Source organism: Alligator mississippiensis, chromosome 9 (genome assembly GCF_030867095.1).
Source record: "Alligator mississippiensis isolate rAllMis1 chromosome 9, rAllMis1, whole genome shotgun sequence".
NCBI classification, from domain to species: Eukaryota; Metazoa; Chordata; order Crocodylia; family Alligatoridae; genus Alligator; species Alligator mississippiensis.
Window position 1 is genome coordinate 606,921 of NC_081832.1, and position 16,810 is coordinate 623,730.

Here is a 16,810-nt window from a genome sequence, read left to right on the forward strand (position 1 = left end):
ACGCAGCAGGAGCCGAGTCACGCACAGGCGGGGAGCCAGTGCTGGGCACTGGCTCCAGTGTGAGGTAAGGCCGGAGCCTGTGATGCTGGTTCTAGAATGGGGCAAGTCTGCGCGACGGGAGCTGCAGCCCACGCCCCATTCCAACACTGGCCATGTCTTATCCGGTGAAGGAAATAGTGGCGCTGGGTTTTTTAGCTCCCAGTCAAGGTAACCACTTTTCTTGCTACTGCAGCAGCATTTTGTGCCAACAGGGAAGTGCTGGGAAAGAAACTCAGGGGCGCTCTGCCACAGGGCAAGTTTGGGCATCGCACAGGAGACCAAAGGCTCGAGGTATCTGTGTCACCATTTGGATGCAGGGTGGCCTGAGCATAACATGCTGGTCACGTGGCACCAGCCAGACGTTACCCAATTACCACCCACCAGGCCGTGAGAGGGTGCTGAGGCAGAGAGGCCTCAGCTCAAACTCCTCCTTAGTTGGAAGTAGAGCGGGCAGGATACAAAAGGCCAACTCCCAGCAGCTGGCAGTTTGGAAATGGCTGGAATCAGCCCTCCTGAATTGCCAGGGCAGGTGTTCACCAACAGTGAGCTGTCACTTGAAACAAGACCCAAGTCACCAGGGAAAACCAGGCTGAGCCGGGATCCCAGCACATTTCTGGCTGCTCTCAGGGAGGGGCCAGGCATGGGAGACCAGTGTCTCCCACACCCTCCCAATGGAATGAAAATTGCAGCGTGGCTCTCATTCCAGCTGCATGTTTTCTTTCCTGGAGAAGATGTTTACTTGTAGGCTGGGCCTGACTCACGTCCTGCATCCCCACGGGAGACGCATGCAGCAGATACCCAACAGCACAGCGAAGGCCGTGGGGAGAACGTATCCATGTATGCTGCACAGGGGGCGTGGGCTGAGCCCGACTCTTCTCAGCCCCTCCCAGAACTCCAGGATCGGGCATCGTGGGTGCGCCAGTGCTGGGCCACACGCAACAGAACGGGCGCCTAAGCCAGGCCTGCCTCGGGCTGGGGCGTCCTGGGAGGGGCTCAGCCCACGCTTCTCTCCCTACAGGAGATGCCAGCAGACAGCTCCACGTGGTGCAGGGCAACCTCAGTGTCTACCAGGCAGGGGAGGCGCCCCCAGCTGCCGGGGTTTTGGTTCCAGGCCTGCTCAGGAGCAACACAGAGACAAATGCAGGCCCTCCACAGCGAGAAGCTGCCCTGCTGTACCAGAAGACACCCACACAGCCACTCAGGGGGGCCCACACAACTCCATGCCTCCTTATCCACAGCAGGGTAGGCTATGGGTGGGAGCCATACAGGGGGCAGTACTTTGGGAGGCTTGCCCAGCATGAGATCCCTGTGTGGGATTACCCCTTTGAACTGGTCAGAGACAAGCAGCCCTGCAACCCTGCAGGCACATTTCAGACTGCCCCTCCACAGAGGTATCCGCCTGCCCAGCAGAGGAACAGGTGGGGTGCTGCTGAGCAGGGCAGCCCTGCACAGGGCTTCCTACTGGCTGGGCTTCCTCCTCCCGGAGGTGCTTTCCTGCTGCCCATGAAGGCCAGTAACAGAGCAGGAGAGCCAGCACCGACCTTGCCCCCTGACATCTGCATCCTCACTCTTGCCATGATGATCGCAGGCATCCCCACCGTGCCCGTGCCAGGGGTCAGAGAGGATGACATGATCCAAGCTGCACAGAGCTTCATGGCAGAGAATCCGGAGCAGGGGGCAGCAGGGGAGGTTGCTCTGAAGAGGAGAGGGGACCTGCAGCTCTGCAAGAGAGACCGACCGAGAAAGAGGCCAGTCGACAGTGGCTCGCGGAGCCCACCTCCAGCTCTTGCTGCACAGCCTGGGAAGTGAAGCCAAGCAGAACTTCAAGGGGAAGGAAACATGGGAGGCAGTGTTCCCAGAGAAGGTTTATATTACCAGATCATGTGTTACAAAACCCCAGATCAAGAGGAAGTCCCCAGTCACGCCGCTCTGCTCTGCTCCCATGGTGTGCTGACTGCTATAAACAAAGCCGCTACCAAAACCTGGGTCAAGGGAACACACGCACTTTGGATGACGAGCATGCCAGACTGGGAGGGGGCGGGGGGGGGAAGCCGACCTCCCCGTGCGGTCTTGCACCCCTGGCTGCCCCCTGCCGGCTGCAACAAAGCATCTCTATCTCCTGCCCATGGGATCTCCTTTCCTGAAGCTGCTTCTTTCAGAGAGCAGCCAAACCCCTTATCCCCAAGCATGCAGCAGTCTTGCTGCTGTCAGCGCCCCCTTTTCCTCCCTGCAGCACACTGCGAGCCTTCAGTCTGCACTTACTGCCTGGCTGCAAGCCGCAGGCGACAGCCACAGGTACACCCATTCATCCCAGTCCAAGGCTGTCAGGGCAAGAGTGCACTAGTTCCCCAGCAAGTGTAAGGGCAGCTGCCACCTCTGGCCCACGTAACTCTAGTGCCTGCTGCGGGAGCTGTGGGCGGGCAGGTTCACTTGGCCAACTACAGCATAGGGAAAATGAGAAGACGGGGAACTAACAACGCGGTTTAAAAATAGAGCCTGGCCTCACCTGAGCACAGCCTGCCTTCTAAGCTAGGTAAGGAGCCCCAGGTGCCAACAAGGCAGGGAGGGGAAGGGCTGGCTGGCAACCAGGTACTCAGCTCCCTACCTACCTGCAAGTATTATACATGTCACACCTAAGCTGCCCATGCCCAGTGCAGTGACTGCACACCTGGAAAGGGCCTGAATGCACAAGCCCTGGTTCAGACAACGGGGGCCCAGGCTGCCCCAGTTCCACTATCAGCTGGGCCAGTGTGGTTGGTCCATTGCCACCTGGGCAGGAGTCCCACATCCAGGTCCCTCCATCTCCCCAGCAAGGGCAGTGTTCATTCAACAGGTGCTAGGGGCACTCCAAAGCCAGGGAGACCCCACTGCGTTGCCCATCTCCCACCACCGGGTTTCTGAGGACGAAAAGGGAGGACGTGTGGCTTTGAACTGATGTTGCTCCAGCATTTCACATCTCGCTTCCGCCCACGTGCCCAACAGCTGCAAGGCACAAGCAGAAGGGGCTGGGAAGCAGCAGCGTCAGAGCTACAGCTTCACTTCCACGTAAGGTCCAATCCAACTGTCAGCCAGTTCCCTCAGGGTGTTGTACCTGCGATCAAACTCCTCACTACTGCACTGGGTCAGAAGGCGGCTGATCTCTTTGGTAAGAAAGGACACAACCAGGGATTTATCCAGAGACTTCTCCCAGGAGCTGTTTAGAACCTCTGAGAAGCCATTGGTGCTTTCTGGCCCTGCCTGACAGCCACCAGGTCCCTTCTGCCACTGTTTGCTCAGCATTTCTGGCTGCGAGACCCTCCTGTCCGAGTTCAGCACAGCCAGGATGTGCCTGCAGGGCAGCCGGAAGGTTTGGTTCAAAGGGCAAGTACAGCTTTTCAAGCCCTTTGGGTCCACCTTGTGGGCATCTTCGAGGATCTGCACGTTGATGGCATCCTCATTGGTGCCAATTAGCTGCACAGACTTCTGCACCACTGCAAACTCGGTCAGGCAGAGTTTAGCGGCGGGCGCTGTGCAGATGTCCTGCAGGGACTGACTGATGCGATCATCAGCCTCTCTGCTCCTCTCCGTGTCGTGGTCCCCGTCCGTGTCCTCAGCGATGGTCTCTCTTGCAGTTCCATGGAGAGGAAGCTTCAAGGGGCTCCAAGCGTTTGTTGAATGGTTCTGCAGAAGCTGGGAAATCTGAGGGGCTGCCAGGGGGTTCTGAAGAAAGATCAGGGGATTCTGAAGAGTTGCAAGAGAGCCATGATTGAGAGAGACCAGTGCTGTCTTCTGGGCTGGTTGGTTACACAGAGATGTGGAGGGATGAGGAGAAGCTGGGCGCAAGGTCTGAGCTGGCAGGCTCTGCGGAGCTGCCTCAGCAGACATATGGTTGCTCGAAGGGGTAGTGGAGACCAGCACGGCGTCAGGAGGTTGCTCCGACACACACTTCTGGTAGTGTTTTGCTAGGGAAGTGGCGCAGGTCTCCAGAGAGCGCCCAGTGCAGAAGACTTGACTTAAGCCTCGGGTGGTGATCTCCAGGTCTTTAAAATACTCACTGCTCTCGGCCCAGTTCCTCCAGCTGTGCATGACCCAGATCTTGCTGTTGAGGAGCCAGTGGATGTGGAGCTGGGGCAGCAAGTCGGGCTTCACAAAATCGCTCAGAACGGTATGCATCTTCCGCAGGTTGCTCTCTGTGGCTGCACACATCGTGTTCCTCAAGGTATTCAGAATGAGCCTTTCCGTGTAGCACTCCAAAGACAGCTGGTGAATCTTGTGCTGCAAGTATTTGCACACGTGGAAGACGGATAGCTGCACTTCCGCCGACGGGAACGCTTGGGAGAGGATCGGCAACAACGGGAAGTGTGGGTCCACTAGGAAGGTCTGGATCTTCTTCCACTCGGGGTTGAACGCCTTGAACGTCTTGTAGAGGCGCGACAAGCTCTCTGCAGACTCCTTTGCGGGGACTGCGAAGTGAACGACCTTCATCATCTCGCCCTCCAGCTTCAGGAAAGGCTTGTCGACCATGAACATGTACAGAGCTTTGCCCTTGCCGCTGTGCGTCCTGTGGATAAGCACGACCTCGGGGAAACGCACAAACACGTCTCGCATCAGGACGGTCTGGAAGCTGATGGCATCCAGCTGGGAGCTTTTATCTAACTGATAAGTCACCAGGGAGCCGCAGTCGCAGCTCAGGAGCTCCCTCACCGTTTCCAGAGCCATTGCTAGCAGTCGGTGCCTGCGTGCTGGTGGCGTTCCCTCTGTGGCCCAGAGGCCCGTCCCCGTCCACGGCGGGGCAGCCCCTCGCGCTACCTCCACCGGCTTCTAGCGGGACCGAGGTCCGAGAGGCCTGGGGGGGAAGGGGGAGAAACAGGAGAGCAAGCGGCCAGCTTTCCCTGCTGCTCAGACGGCAGGTGACGGGCTGGCGAAGCCACCTCCCGCCTCTGCCCCTGCCCCTGCCCCCGCCCCCACCAGGCTGGGCCGCCCCCCGCTGCAGCAGCTCTCGCACCTGGAGCTGGGAGAGATCCCAGCATGCTCCGCTCCCGCCCAGCCCAGCTGGGGGGGGGGGGCAATACTGCATCCCAGCATGCACTGCTCCAGCCCAGCCCCGGGGGGGGGCAATGCTGCATCCCAGCATGCACCGCTCCTCCCAACCCCTGGTGGTGGGGGGCAATGCTAGTTCCCGGCGTGCCCCGGCGCCCCCCCACCGCCTCACCTGCTCCAGGCTGGCCGGCTTCCCCAAGCCGCCATTTCCTGCTCTGCCCCGCCGCCGCTGTGACGGACAAAGCAACTCACCAATCCCCGGGCGGCCCTTTCAAAAAGCCACAGCCAATCAGAATACTAGTGTGGCTCCCTGTCAGCGAATCCACCAATCAGTGGCCATGGACCCGCCCACGGCTCGGCGGGGCGGGCTTCTGCTGCCGTGGCGACGCATCCTCCAATAGCTATAGACCCTCCTAGCAACCAGCCCGTGGCCTCAGAGCGAGGCGCCCAATCAGCGCCGGGGAGGTCATGTGACTCACGCAGTTCGAGTCACGTGACTCGCAATCCCCGCCAACTTCCGCACGTGGCAGCCGCGCGGCTCCGGGCAGCGCCCGGGGCGTCCCCTGCCCCCCGGGAAAGGCCCAGCGCCGCGCCGCGCCGCGCCGCGCCCCGCCCGGGAGAAATACGGCTGGATGACTATGGAGCCGAAACCATGTTTTAATAATTCGCAATTCATTTGGTCTGAACACAGCAGCAAAGGGGCGCTGCTGGCGGCAGAGCGGGAGCCACCGCAGCATTGCACTTCCCTGGGGAGCGAGCTCTCCGCGGCCCCGCCGCCAGGCTGCACAGCTCTGCCCAGCGCCCCCAACGACTCTCCTGTTGCCTGAGCAGCGAGAGCCAGTTCACTCCAGATTTAAAAACCAAGAACTATCAAATGAACAAAGGAGGGAAACTAACCGCCTTGAGCCTGGGCCCCGCTGCTGGGCCGGCCTTCCTAGGCTTTTGTGGAAGAACAGCAGGTGAAGAGCCCTCCAAAAAGGGGATATTGCTAGCCTGGCTTCCGCAGCCCTAGCGCCAGGAAACTACTGGCTGGACAGACGGTGGCCAGCTGGGAACTACCCTATTATAGGTGCCAGAGCTGGGAGGCGGAGTCGACGGCCAGGCGCCGGGGAAAGTCTCATGTTCCGTAGCTGGATCTTTAACAGTCCTACAAGTTCACCATAACCCTGAATCTCCTTGGGACAGAGCGGGGAGGGGAAGAGGCTGGGGTAGGGTCGACCCATTAACTCTCCAGGAACAGCTCAGTTCATCCTTCATGTCCGCGCCCAGCAGGCTTCGCCCTTCACATTAGCAACTTTTTGGTGTCTGTCGGTGACTCTCCAGAAGCTGCTGCTGCCGGCTCCACCTCCATCTCCTCCTGCTTCACCCAGAGGAAAGGCAGGTCCCCCACATTTCTGCAGGTAAAGGGTTTCTCATCTTCCTCCTCTGGCTCAGAGGACTTAGTCCAGATATCCACAATCATTCTGAGCGTGGAGCTGCGCTCTTCCAGCTCCTCCCCATCACACTGCAGAAGCAGGTTTGCAAGCTCCTTGCTGAGGGACTGGATTTTGTCAGACCTTTCTTCTGCCCCTGGCTGGGCACCTGCTAAGTGCTCAGTGTTGTCCAGGAGGTTCTTGCCCAAGCCTGACGGGTGTTGATGCTTCTTCTGCCAGCGCTTGCACACCATAGCTTCTTCTACTGCCCTCTTGTTTGCATGCAGCACAGACAGGATGTGCCTGCAGGGCAGCCGGTACCGACAGTGGAAGTAACAACTGCAGCTCGTGCAATCTTTGCTGACCTGGTGCGTGTCTTCTAACAGCTGAACTACAATCTTGTTCTTCATGCTGATGATCTTGGTTGACTTCTGCATCACCTCCCACTCACTCAGGTACAGCTGGTAGCTGAGGTCAGTGCAACTCTTGTGCAGAGCTGCCAGCATAGCGCCCGTGGCCTTAGCTGGTTCCTGCTTGATGACCTGCTGGGGAGGCTCAGGAGAGCTGATCTGGGCCTGCACCGGAGCATCAGGAGCACGTTTTGGGGTGGTACGCGTGCGTGCTTTAGGCTTCTCGAGGCTGTTCCGGCCATCCTCTGGCGAGAAACCCTGCTTCAGGTTTTCCAGGCCTTTGGTGTCAAAGCAGTCTGCATATTCGACAAAGTGAAGGATGCTCGTCTCCAGTGGCGACCGCTTGCTAAAGAGAGTGGATAGTTTATGGGTGATGAAGTCCAGACTGTCCATGTAGGTGCTGCAGGAAAGGAGACCTTTCTTTGCATGCAAGTACCACAGCATCTCACAGGAGAACCAGTTGGCCTGAAGAGAGTCAAAGAACTCTTTGTCCACCAAGCGCTTCACCAGCTGAGACAAGCCATCTAGCTTTGGGCTGGAAGGGGAAAAGACAGCCTCCCTCAAAGCTAGTGTCACATTACGCTTGAAGGAAGAAGAGACTTCTGCTTCCTCTACCTTCTTCTCTAGGAGTTGGGCAGTGTGATAAACGGAGAGCAGCACTTTGGCCGACGGAAAGAGCTCCTGCAAGGTGGCTTTGTGAAGGAAGGCCATGTCCACAAAGACCACCTTGACTTTCTGCCACTCTGGATTGAACTCCTTGAAGACTGTAAGCATTTTACTCACGTTCTCCCCAGTGTCCTCCTTGAGGACAGCAAAATGAACCAGCTTCCCCACTCGGTCCTTGCTTTCTGCTAGGAAGGCATAAAGCACGTGTCCTCTCTCACTCTGCACCCTGTGCAGCAAGAGGCTCTCGGAGAACTTGACAAACAGGCTCTTCATTTTGCTGGTCTGGAAGTTCAGCCTGTCAAGCTCCTGGCTGCTGCCCACGCTGATCGAAGCCAATGACCCCATGTCCACCCTCAGGAAGTTTTTCATGACTTCAGCAACCTTCACTAAAGCTGAGGGAGAGGCATTTTCCTTGACTGCCTCAGGAACCTTACTGAGCAGAGGAGAAGACCTGTCTGGAGTCCTGTCAGGTGTCGCAGAGTCCTTGCCAGCTGTTTCACAGTCTTCTGCCTTAGTTTCTTGTTGTCTACGCAGTTTTGTTGCAGGTTTGTCATCTATCGTGGAGCTGGCTCTTCTTGTCACCCGAGAAGAGCCTGTAAGAACCATGGGAGTTCCTGGCTCGACATGAACGTGTTTACCGTTCAGCTCCGTGATCACCAGCCGGTCAATCTCCTCATTATATTGCAAGACAAAGTAAGCAGGGCACAAGTTGGGCTCTTGTTTCCTCTTCTTACTGTATTCCCGCGATCGGATACAACAGAACTTCACCAGCATGAACCTAGGGAAGAGGAGAAAAGTTAGCAAAATCAGCAGGATATAGCTCTGGAGTAGCAGAGTTTAGCACTGCTCGCTCACTTGCCTGCCCACGTATCCAAGGACTGAACACATGAGAAGGACGTAATATAAAGGTCGTAACCAAAAGGTGTTAGAAAGGCTCAGAAAGACGTCATTGAACACAGCAGATACAAGACTAAATTTACTGCCACGTTTGGCACCAAGCCCTCATTTCTGGTGGTGCATCTGATGTTTGTTTCTGACTTGCCCAGGCCACAGAGGCAGCAAGACTGAAAACAGATCATCATCGCCATCACTTCTGAAAGCAGCCCTGAAGAGTGAAGGAGCTAGGCTCTGATCCTGCAGACTTTACTCACGTGACTAGATCCACTGGTTTCTACAGAAGTGGTATCAGGCCAATACTCCTGGAGCATTTCTCGCATCAATAACGGCTGCAGAATCAGGCCTCGCAAAGTGCAACAGAAAGAATATTAAAATCTATTAATTTTGAAGTGGCTGGAGAATGCCAATAGACACTGCAGTCGACACAGAGAGCGTCCTTAGGAAAAGATGAATGCGTGAAATCAGAAGTAACCAGCATGCCTTCGTAAAGGTATCGCCTCAGAGATCAGCGTTAAAACCTGGTACAGAAAACGGCAGGGAGAGAGCCTGCGACACAAACTAGAGACAGAGGCCCGCTTGCAGAGGAAGATCTCCGTAAAAGATGGGGGGATGCTACACATGGGTGAGGAGGGAAATGAGAGAACATGTTAATGAAGCAGAGAGATGCTCTGTAATTAAGAGGCGATGGTGCACACACTCAGAACTGGCCGAGGTTCTTCAACTGACTGGAGCGCAGCAGAAACTCACCGCGCAGGAACCTGGTATTTGTTTCCACGTTTAGCACACACCATTGTACCCCCTGGCTTGAAAATGCAGGCCACGACTTTTCGACCAGATGTGGTCCAGGCACAAGAGATCACGTTCGAACAGGCAGGTAAAGAGCTCTTAAGCGGACACGAAGCTGGACCGGGGCCTAGGAGGGCTGAGAGAAGTTCCAGGTTGTGCGGCCTGCAGCGTGACTCGGAGAAGCCACGTCCAGGCCCGGCGCCCCCGTCCCCATCTGTGAAATGGGGATAGGAAAGTGGAGAGCACCGAGACCTGGGGATGAAAAGCACTGCAAGAGGCCCAGGCACCGTCTTTCTTACGGCAGTTTCCATCCCAAGGCATTTAAGAGGATGCGCTTCAAAACCAGCCACCGCCGTGACCGCTCTCATGGCGACCGTCTCAGCTGCTTGCAACGGCTTTAGACGGGAGCGAGACAGAGTCCTGCAGGCGGGTCACATGGCAAAGGCGTGAGGTCAAGGGCCCAGGGCTGCTCCCAGCACCGCCCGGCCAAGACACCTGGTTGGTGGGGCGAGGCCCCCACGGCCTCCTGCTGCTCCGTGCCCCGCGCCCCTCCATCCACGGCTCCTCCTGGCCCGCGCCAAGCCGGTGTGCACCCGACCAGGAGGAAGGCTCTGGCCCGGAGCGCCCCGGGGGCTGCTTCGCGCCCATGTCCGAGCAGAGCGTCGCCGGGCAGCGCCCGCTGGCTCCGCGCGCGTGTTCGAGGGACCGCGGGCGCCCCCGTGGCGCGCTGGTTACGACCCCGTGGCCTCCACCCATCATCGCTTGCCCCGAGTCACCTGCAACGCGGCGCTAGCGGCGCCCCCAGCGGGTGGGCACTTACGTGATGTCCTCGCGGATGCGGGTGCCGTGGCGGCGGTTGTAGAAGCGCACGGAGGTGCAGGTCTTCAGGCCGTAGTGGCACCGGTTCTCCTTCTTGTAGGTGCTGAAGCACTCCTTGAAGTCCTCGTAGTTCTTGAAGCAGGAGCCCACCTCCATGGCGCCCGCCCGGCGTCCTGCTGGGCCGCGGCCCCTCGTGCAGGCGACGCCTCTGCTGCGCCCTGGCCGCCCCCACCAGCCTGGCAGCGCCTCCCAGCCCTGCCTCGTGCTCCTGCCCTACCTTTGCACCCACTGCTACGCGGGGCAGGTCGGGGCCGCCCGCTGCACCCCGCTCCCCTGTACTGGGGCCCGCTTCCGCCCCGCGCCTCTTAACCCAGCCCGAGCACCGCCCCCCGCCGCGCGATGGCCAATCAGGGGCCGCAGGGACAGAGCGGCAGCGGCTCCACCAATCGGCCCGCGGCTGGCGGTCACGTGAGCCGGGACGAGCAGCGGCGGCGTCCAATCGGCGTGCCCCTCCCACACCCGCCCGGGAACCGCCCACTTCCTACTTCTCCGAGGGTGGTGGCTGAGTGGCAGCGGCCGGCGCCAATCAGTGCGCGGGGCCCGGCGAGCGGGGGCGGGACGTCCGGCCAGCCCCGGCCTCGCTGGACTGCGGAAGATGGCGGAGACCGGGGGGGCCGAGGGGGAGCGGCCGGGCGCCGGAGACCTGCGCAGCGTCCTGGTCACCAGCGTCCTCAGCCTCGAGCGCCTCGACCTCGACCTCTTCCGGTGCGCGGGGCGCCTGGGGAGGCCCCGCCCCCATCCTAGGACGACCACCTGGAAGCCCGGTCCCCAGAAGCCCCGCCCCCACCCTGGGATGACCCCCTGGAGGGCCCGCCTCTGCGCTCTGAAGCCCCGCCCCCACCCTGGGATGCCCCTGGAAGCCCCGCCCCCACCCTGGGATGCCCCGCCCCCACCCTGGGATGACCCCCTGGAAGCCCCGCCCCCACCCTGGGATGCCCTGCCCCCACTCTGGGATGACCCTTGGAATGCCCCGCCTCCATCCTGGGATGACCCCCTGGAGGGCCCGCCTCTGTGCTGTGAAGCCCCACCCCCACCCTGGGATGGTCTGCCTCCACCCTGGGATGCCCCCTGGAAGCCCCGCCCCTACCCTGGGATGACCCCTGGAAGCCCCGCCTCCACTCTGGAATGCCCTGCCCCCACCCTGGGATGACCCTTGGAATGCCCCGCCTCCACCCTGGGATGACCCTGGGAAGCCCTGCCCCCACCCTGGGATGACCCTTGGACCCCGCCTGCACCTGGAATGCCCCGCCTCCATCCTGGCATGACCCTTGGAAGCCCCGCCTCCACCTGGAATGCCCCGCCTCCATCCTGGCATGACCCTTGGAAGCCCTGCCCCCACCTGGAATGCCCCACCTCCATCCTGGGATGACCCTTGGAAGCTCCACCCCCACCCTGGGCTGTCCTGCCCCCACCCTGGGATGCCCCCTGGAAGCCCCAGCCCACCCACCCTGGGATGGGGGGCTGAGGCGGGCGTGTCCCTGCAGGGGGCGGCACTACTGGGTGCCGGTGACGCGGCGGCTGTTCGGGGGGCAGATCGTGGGGCAGGCGCTGGTGGCGGCGGCGCGGGCGGTGGGCGAGGACATGCACGTGCACTCCCTGCACTGCTACTTCGTGCGCGCCGGTAAGAGCCAGGGCCTCGGCCTCAGTTTGCCCAGCTGGGGAACAGGGGCGCAGGGCGGGCACCCCAGCGCCAGGCCCCTCGGGGTGACGCGGCTGCTCCCGGCGCAGGGGACCCCGGCGTGCCGGTGCTGTACCAGGTGGAGCGCACCCGCACCGGGAGGAGCTTCTCAGTGCGCTCCGTGAAGGCCGTGCAGCACGGGAAGCCCATCTTCATCTGCCAGGCCTCCTTCCAGCGGGCCCAGCCCAGCCCCGTGCAGCACCAGTTCGCCATGCCTGCCGTGCCGGCCCCCGAGGAGCTGCTGACGTGGGACGAGCTCATCCACAAGTACCTGCAGTGAGTGCGCGGGCGCAGCGGGACGGGTGCTGGGGACCCCTCGGGCCCTCACGTGCAGCTGGCAGAGGCGAGGCGTCAGTACCGCGGCGGGGGCCAGGCCAGCGTGACAGGGCCCCGAGCCCCGCGAGAGGTGAGCCCCAATGACAGAACCCCTCCATCTAGACGCGGCTGCCCCCAGCTGTAGTAATTAGGGGAAGGCAGAACCTGAAACAGGCTGAGGACAAACAGTTCCTCCTCGTGCTTTGCTCTTGCCCGGCCAGGACTTACTTCTCCCTCCGCGGCTGGCGGGAATCCCTGCGGTCGCAGCAGCGAACGACCCCTCTTCCCCGAGGCCTCGGCTTCTCTGCTGCTCTCAGCAGGTTCCTCTCCCACTGCTGCACCGCGGCACCTGCGTGGGACGCCCCCATCTCCCTGCGCCGGGGTTCATGCCAGCAGCCCCAGCCAGAGCTCTGCTCTGGGCCCTGGCGCCGCGGCCTGGGGTCTTGCTCACAAAGGTGGTGGGAGGGGAGCGAGGGCCCCGGCAGGGCAGGGCAGGGCAGTGCAGGGCAGAGCAGCAGCTGACACCCCTGCGGGGACCCAGCTCCCGTGTCTTGTCTTGCAGGGATCCCAACTTGGTGGAGAAATACCGGCAGGGGCTCAACAAGATGCTGGCGCAGAACGTGCCCATTGAGCTCAAGCCCGTGAATCCGCCAGATGTGTTCCACTGGCAGCCGCAGGAGCCCAAGCAGCTGTTCTGGGTGCGGGCACGTGGCTACATCGGTGAGTCCTGCCTGGGGCTGGGCCAAAGCTGCTCCTTGGCCCCACTCCACGAGCAGTGCTAGCACCAGAGCAAGCAGAGAGCATTGGCCTGGAGCCCTCGCTGTCCCCGAGGCCTGGGCAGGGCTGAGTCAGCCAATACTGGCTTCCAGGCATGGCACCGGGACCGCAGGAGGGGACAGTGGTCAGGGCCGCTGCTTTGGCACGTCCTGCAGGCACCCCAGGAACTCGGCTCTGCGCCCCACCCCCTGCTCCGGGCACGATGGCTCGTGTCCCGCGGGCCCCTGGCCCCGTGCGCTAAGCCACTGCCTTCCAGGGGAGGGCGACATGAAGCTGCACTGCTGTGTTGCTGCCTACATCTCCGACTATGCCTTCCTGGGCACCGCCCTGCTCCCGCACCGGCAGCACACGGTCGAGTTCATGGTCTCCCTGGACCACTCCATGTGGTTCCACGCGCCCTTCCGAGCCGACCACTGGATGCTCTACGAGTGCGAGAGCCCCTGGGCCGGTGAGTCTGGGCCTGGCCCCCCAGAAAGCCAAGGTCCCCCTCCCTCAGCCCCGCAGTGCTGGGGCAGGTCCGCCCACACCCTCAGGGGAGCTGAGGGGCTCCCAGGTAACAGTTGTCCCTTCTCTCGGCAGGCGGGAGCCGAGGGCTGGTGCACGGACGCCTGTGGCGCAGGGACGGGGTCCTGGCCGTCACCTGCGCACAGGAAGGAGTCATCAGGGTGGCGGAGACCCCGATTGAGAGCAAGCTGTAGCTGCCCCTGTGGAAAGGCTGCCCTGTCTGGAAGTGGGCACAGGTCTGATGCGGAGCCCGGGCAGCAGCGGAGGGCTGGAGCCAGCTGGATCTCCGTGCTGCTGGGCAGTGGTGGCACAGCGGGTGCAGGCAGACACGGGCTGCGCTTGCGTCACGTTTATTGATGGTTAGTTACACACTGGACTGGCAGCTGCTGTCTCTGCCTCGCTCCCCCTCCCCCCTTCTAATAAAGCAGCTGCGGCAGCTTCTGCGTGGAGTCGGTACCTCGTGCCCGGCTGTGCCCAGCGGGGCAGTGCCCCCAGCACAGTTGCAGGGACCATGGAGGGGGTGGGGGGTGGCACGGGGAGATCCTGGCTTGGGGCTGCTCTGCCCTGGCCACTGCTGAGCACCTCTTGCAGAGCTGCCTGGCTGGGGGTTGTTGGTGCAGAGTGCACACTGCTTCCCTTTCTCAGTTCTCCTGTTCCCACCCTGCATCCAGCGCTGCCCCTGGCTGCATACGGACTCGCTGGATACGTGGAGCTGGGCTCCAGGGGTCCGTGTGTGGTTTGCAGAGCCTGGCAGGCCCCGGCGTGGAGGAGGACTCCTACCTAAGCAGGGGCAAAAGCGCAGGACTGGCAATCAGCCAATAGGAGGGCAGCTGGCCTGGGGCTGTTAGGCAGGGATCTGCCCCCTGGGGGGGTGTGGGAGGGGAGGAGAGTCCCTGTCCCTTTTCCTACCAAGACTTCAAGTCCCACGGTTCAAAGCCCCCAGCACAATCCCCGGGTCTGGCCAGAGCTGTCCAGGCCTGTCTGCCTGGCGCCAGACCATCCCGTCTGGAACCTCCTTGGTCCCAGCAGCGCCCACCGGGGAGCTCCGGCAGCCCCGAGCGCAGGGGGGCCGAGTCCCCAGCCCAGGGAACGAGCCCTTAGGGCCAGCTGTTGAAGGGCTTCTCCCAGGAGCCCAGCAGCGGAGCGGCATGCTGGCCACATTCTCCAGCAGGGCCAGGCCTGGGGCCGGCCAGGCTGCCTTCCCCGTCCCGAGCACACCTGCCGCTGCGGCCCCCCGGCCTCAGTCCAGCGTCTCCTTGATGAGGAACTCCTTCAGGGAGGGCTGCTGGTCCAGCACCACCCCTGCCTCCTGCAGGGCCTGCAGCCGGGCCTCCGACCGGCGCTTGTCCTTGCCCACCCTCCAGGACAGGTGCACGTGGGCCTGGAGGAAGGGCCCCAGCAGCGGGTGGCCGTGCTGGGTCTCCAGCAGCTGCAGGGCCTGCTCGCAGTGGCGGTGCGCCTCGCCGAGCTGGTCCAGCTCCTGCTGGCACACGGCCAGGCCGGCCAACGTGAGCAGGAAGCGGCCCGAGCTGCAGACGGCCAGCTTGTCTTGCAGCCGGTAGGCGTTGCTCCAGGCGGCCAGGGCCTCGCGGTACATGCCGCTGCAGGTGAGGCGCTGCGCAGTCTGCAGGTCGCGCAGGAAGAAGAACTCCAGGAAGGCGGGGCAGCGCCGCACCTCGGCCATGGCGTGCAGGTGGGACAGGAACTGCTCGAAGGCGCGGCTGCGCTTGGCGATGGTCTCGGCCGTGAAGTTGCGCCGCAGCCGCTTGCGGGGGAAGGCAATGCCTGCCAGGTCGCTGCCGAACTGCCCGCGCAGGCGCCGGTTCAGGCGCTCGAAGTCCGAGTAGCGCCGGGCAATGATGGCGGGCGCCTTGTCGAACTGGCCCGAGCGGATCAGGTAGATGGTGTAGAGCTGCGGGAGAGCGGAGCGGGGGCGTGAGGGCCAGCACCCCTGCGGCAGGCGAGGCAGCAGGAGGCAGGCCGGGCTAGGCCGCAGGCACCGCGGCCCCGGGGGGCTGCGCCAAGCAGGAAAGGGCAGGCGGGGGCGGCAGCAGCCGGACCCAGCAGCGATAGTTACCTGAGGCTCGTCTGAGCCGCCGGCACCGTCCCAGCAGCACAGGGAGAGACAGAGACAAGAGTCAGCGCCAGACCCCTGCCCTGGCCGTCTGCTCCCCGTGCCGGCCCAGGCCCAGGCCTGAGCCCCGCTGCCCGCGGGCGCCACTCACCACGTATTTGGAGGAGCGCTCGCTGACCACGCTGGCGTTGGTGACCTCGAAGAGCAGGCGCTGCGGCACCAGCGAGCTGCGCGACCTCCGCCACAGGTCCTGGAGCTGGCGTGTCAGCAGGCTGCTGCCCGGGCGCTCGCTCCAGCCTGCACCGGGCAAAGGCAGCTATTGCCCGCACCTGCCAGGAGCCCCGCCGGCCTCTGCCCAGCCCCTGCCCTCGGCCCCCTGCCACCGCCCCGGGCCTGGGCCCGGGCCCCCCGCTGCCCGGCCACTCGCCTCCGCTCCCCGCCGCTGCGGCGTCTCCCGGCGGCCCCGGGGCGGCCTGGTCACCCCCGTCCTCGCCCCCATCCCCGTCCTCGCCCTCGTCCCCGTCCTCGTCCCCGTCCTCGTCGTGGCTGGAGAAGCTGAGGGTGCCGCTGAGCCGCGTGGACAGCCCCTCCGTGTCATCCTCCAGCTCCGAGCTCTCGGGGCAGTCCTCGGGCCCCGGCCCCGCGCCGCCGCCCGCGCCCGCGCCCGCGCCCGCGCCCTCCAGGGCGTGCCGCAGGCGGTGCAGGATGCGGGCGGCCATGGCTGCGGGCGCCGCTCCCCGCGGCACCGGCACCGGCACCGGCACCGGCACCAGCACCGGGCTGCGATGGCCGCCGGGCCGCGGCTCCTCCTCGGACCCTCCCTGCCCGGCTCCGCCTCCGCCCGGGAACCCGGATCCAGGCGCGGGCAGCCCGGTCCCGATCCCGATCCCGCTCCGGAGTCAGTGCGGACTCCGCGGAGCCCCCCGCCCCCGCCCGGCCGGCCCAGCCCGCGCCCGCTGCCTTATTTAGCGCGGCGCCGCTCCCTCCGCCGGCGTTTCTTAGGAATGTCTATTAATACCGGGCGGAGCCGCCCAGCTGCTCCCGTCGCTCCGGCCCCTCCTCGGCCCGGCGCCCGCTCCCGGCTCGCAACCGGACCCCGTGTAAACACCGGGGCGCCCCAGGAGCTGCCCCAGCCCGCAGGGACCCCCGCCCCGCGCCTGCCCGGCCCTTTCTCCCCGCCCGCAGTGTCCCTGGGGAGGGCACGGCGCATCCCGGCCTGGTGCTGCCGCCACCAGTGCCCCGTGCCCTCGCGGGTGGGCACGGGGGCCGTGCCCTGCAGAGCAAGGCTTGCCCCCGCTCCCCGCACGCCGCCCTCCCGCCCCTCTGCCAGCTGCAGCCCCGCGCCAGAGGCCAC

The 16,810-nt window shown here is 63.2% G+C and overlaps 4 protein-coding genes across 7 annotated transcripts; 1 reads left to right on the forward strand and 3 right to left on the reverse strand.

Annotated features, from left to right (window-relative positions):
* Window positions 1–1,891: 1,891 nt before the first annotated feature.
* Window positions 1,892–5,591, reverse strand: ZSWIM1 (zinc finger SWIM-type containing 1). The gene is made up of 2 exons (XM_019484149.2): window positions 5,231–5,591; window positions 1,892–4,864 (listed from the first exon to the last, which is right to left on the reverse strand). The coding sequence occupies exon 2, from the start codon at window positions 4,735–4,737 to the stop codon at window positions 3,067–3,069; it is 1,671 nt and encodes a 556-aa protein (XP_019339694.1). The 5' UTR covers window positions 4,738–4,864; window positions 5,231–5,591; the 3' UTR covers window positions 1,892–3,066.
* Window positions 5,592–5,699: 108 nt separating this feature from the next.
* On the reverse strand, window positions 5,700–10,371 carry ZSWIM3 (zinc finger SWIM-type containing 3). Of its 4 annotated transcripts, none has more exons than XM_059713089.1 (4): window positions 10,050–10,139; window positions 9,482–9,649; window positions 9,191–9,365; window positions 5,700–8,324 (listed from the first exon to the last, which is right to left on the reverse strand). In XM_059713089.1, the coding sequence occupies exons 3-4, from the start codon at window positions 9,232–9,234 to the stop codon at window positions 6,341–6,343; spliced, it is 2,028 nt and encodes a 675-aa protein (XP_059569072.1). In that variant the 5' UTR covers window positions 9,235–9,365; window positions 9,482–9,649; window positions 10,050–10,139; the 3' UTR covers window positions 5,700–6,340. The 4 variants fall into 4 exon arrangements, with proteins under 4 accessions (XP_059569072.1, XP_059569074.1, XP_059569073.1 ...); XM_059713091.1 differs by lacking the exon at window positions 10,050–10,139 and adding an exon at window positions 8,698–8,786 and having other exon boundaries at window positions 9,482–9,647; XM_059713090.1 differs by lacking the exon at window positions 9,482–9,649 and having other exon boundaries at window positions 10,050–10,138.
* Window positions 10,372–10,620: 249 nt separating this feature from the next.
* On the forward strand, window positions 10,621–13,818 carry ACOT8 (acyl-CoA thioesterase 8). Its single transcript, XM_019484150.2, has 6 exons — window positions 10,621–10,813; window positions 11,593–11,729; window positions 11,837–12,062; window positions 12,664–12,821; window positions 13,135–13,326; window positions 13,458–13,818. The coding sequence occupies exons 1-6, from the start codon at window positions 10,704–10,706 to the stop codon at window positions 13,574–13,576; spliced, it is 942 nt and encodes a 313-aa protein (XP_019339695.2). The 5' UTR covers window positions 10,621–10,703; the 3' UTR covers window positions 13,577–13,818.
* SNX21 (sorting nexin family member 21) lies at window positions 13,717–16,583 on the reverse strand. Its single transcript, XM_059713094.1, has 3 exons — window positions 15,884–16,583; window positions 15,608–15,753; window positions 13,717–15,294 (listed from the first exon to the last, which is right to left on the reverse strand). The coding sequence occupies exons 1-3, from the start codon at window positions 16,173–16,175 to the stop codon at window positions 14,623–14,625; spliced, it is 1,110 nt and encodes a 369-aa protein (XP_059569077.1). The 5' UTR covers window positions 16,176–16,583; the 3' UTR covers window positions 13,717–14,622.
* Window positions 16,584–16,810: the final 227 nt, after the last annotated feature.

Coding starts and splice junctions, on each gene's coding strand:
- ZSWIM3 (XM_006260138.4), bottom strand. CDS start 10,204: ATGGAGGTGGGCTCCTGCTTCAAGAACTACGAGGACTTCAAGGAGTGC. Junction 8,325..10,049: donor CGCATCCGCGAGGACATCAC/GTAAGTGCCCAC, acceptor CCTCTTCCCTAG/GTTCATGCTGGTGAAGTTCT.
- SNX21 (XM_059713094.1), bottom strand. CDS start 16,175: ATGGCCGCCCGCATCCTGCACCGCCTGCGGCACGCCCTGGAGGGCGCG. Junction 15,754..15,883: donor CGCAGCGGCGGGGAGCGGAG/GCGAGTGGCCGG, acceptor TGCCCGGTGCAG/GCTGGAGCGAGCGCCCGGGC. Junction 15,295..15,607: donor AGCGCTCCTCCAAATACGTG/GTGAGTGGCGCC, acceptor GCTCTCCCGCAG/CTCTACACCATCTACCTGAT.
- ZSWIM1 (XM_019484149.2), bottom strand. CDS start 4,737: ATGGCTCTGGAAACGGTGAGGGAGCTCCTGAGCTGCGACTGCGGCTCC.
- ACOT8 (XM_019484150.2), top strand. CDS start 10,704: ATGGCGGAGACCGGGGGGGCCGAGGGGGAGCGGCCGGGCGCCGGAGAC. Junction 11,730..11,836: donor CTGCTACTTCGTGCGCGCCG/GTAAGAGCCAGG, acceptor CTCCCGGCGCAG/GGGACCCCGGCGTGCCGGTG. Junction 13,327..13,457: donor GTGCGAGAGCCCCTGGGCCG/GTGAGTCTGGGC, acceptor TTCTCTCGGCAG/GCGGGAGCCGAGGGCTGGTG.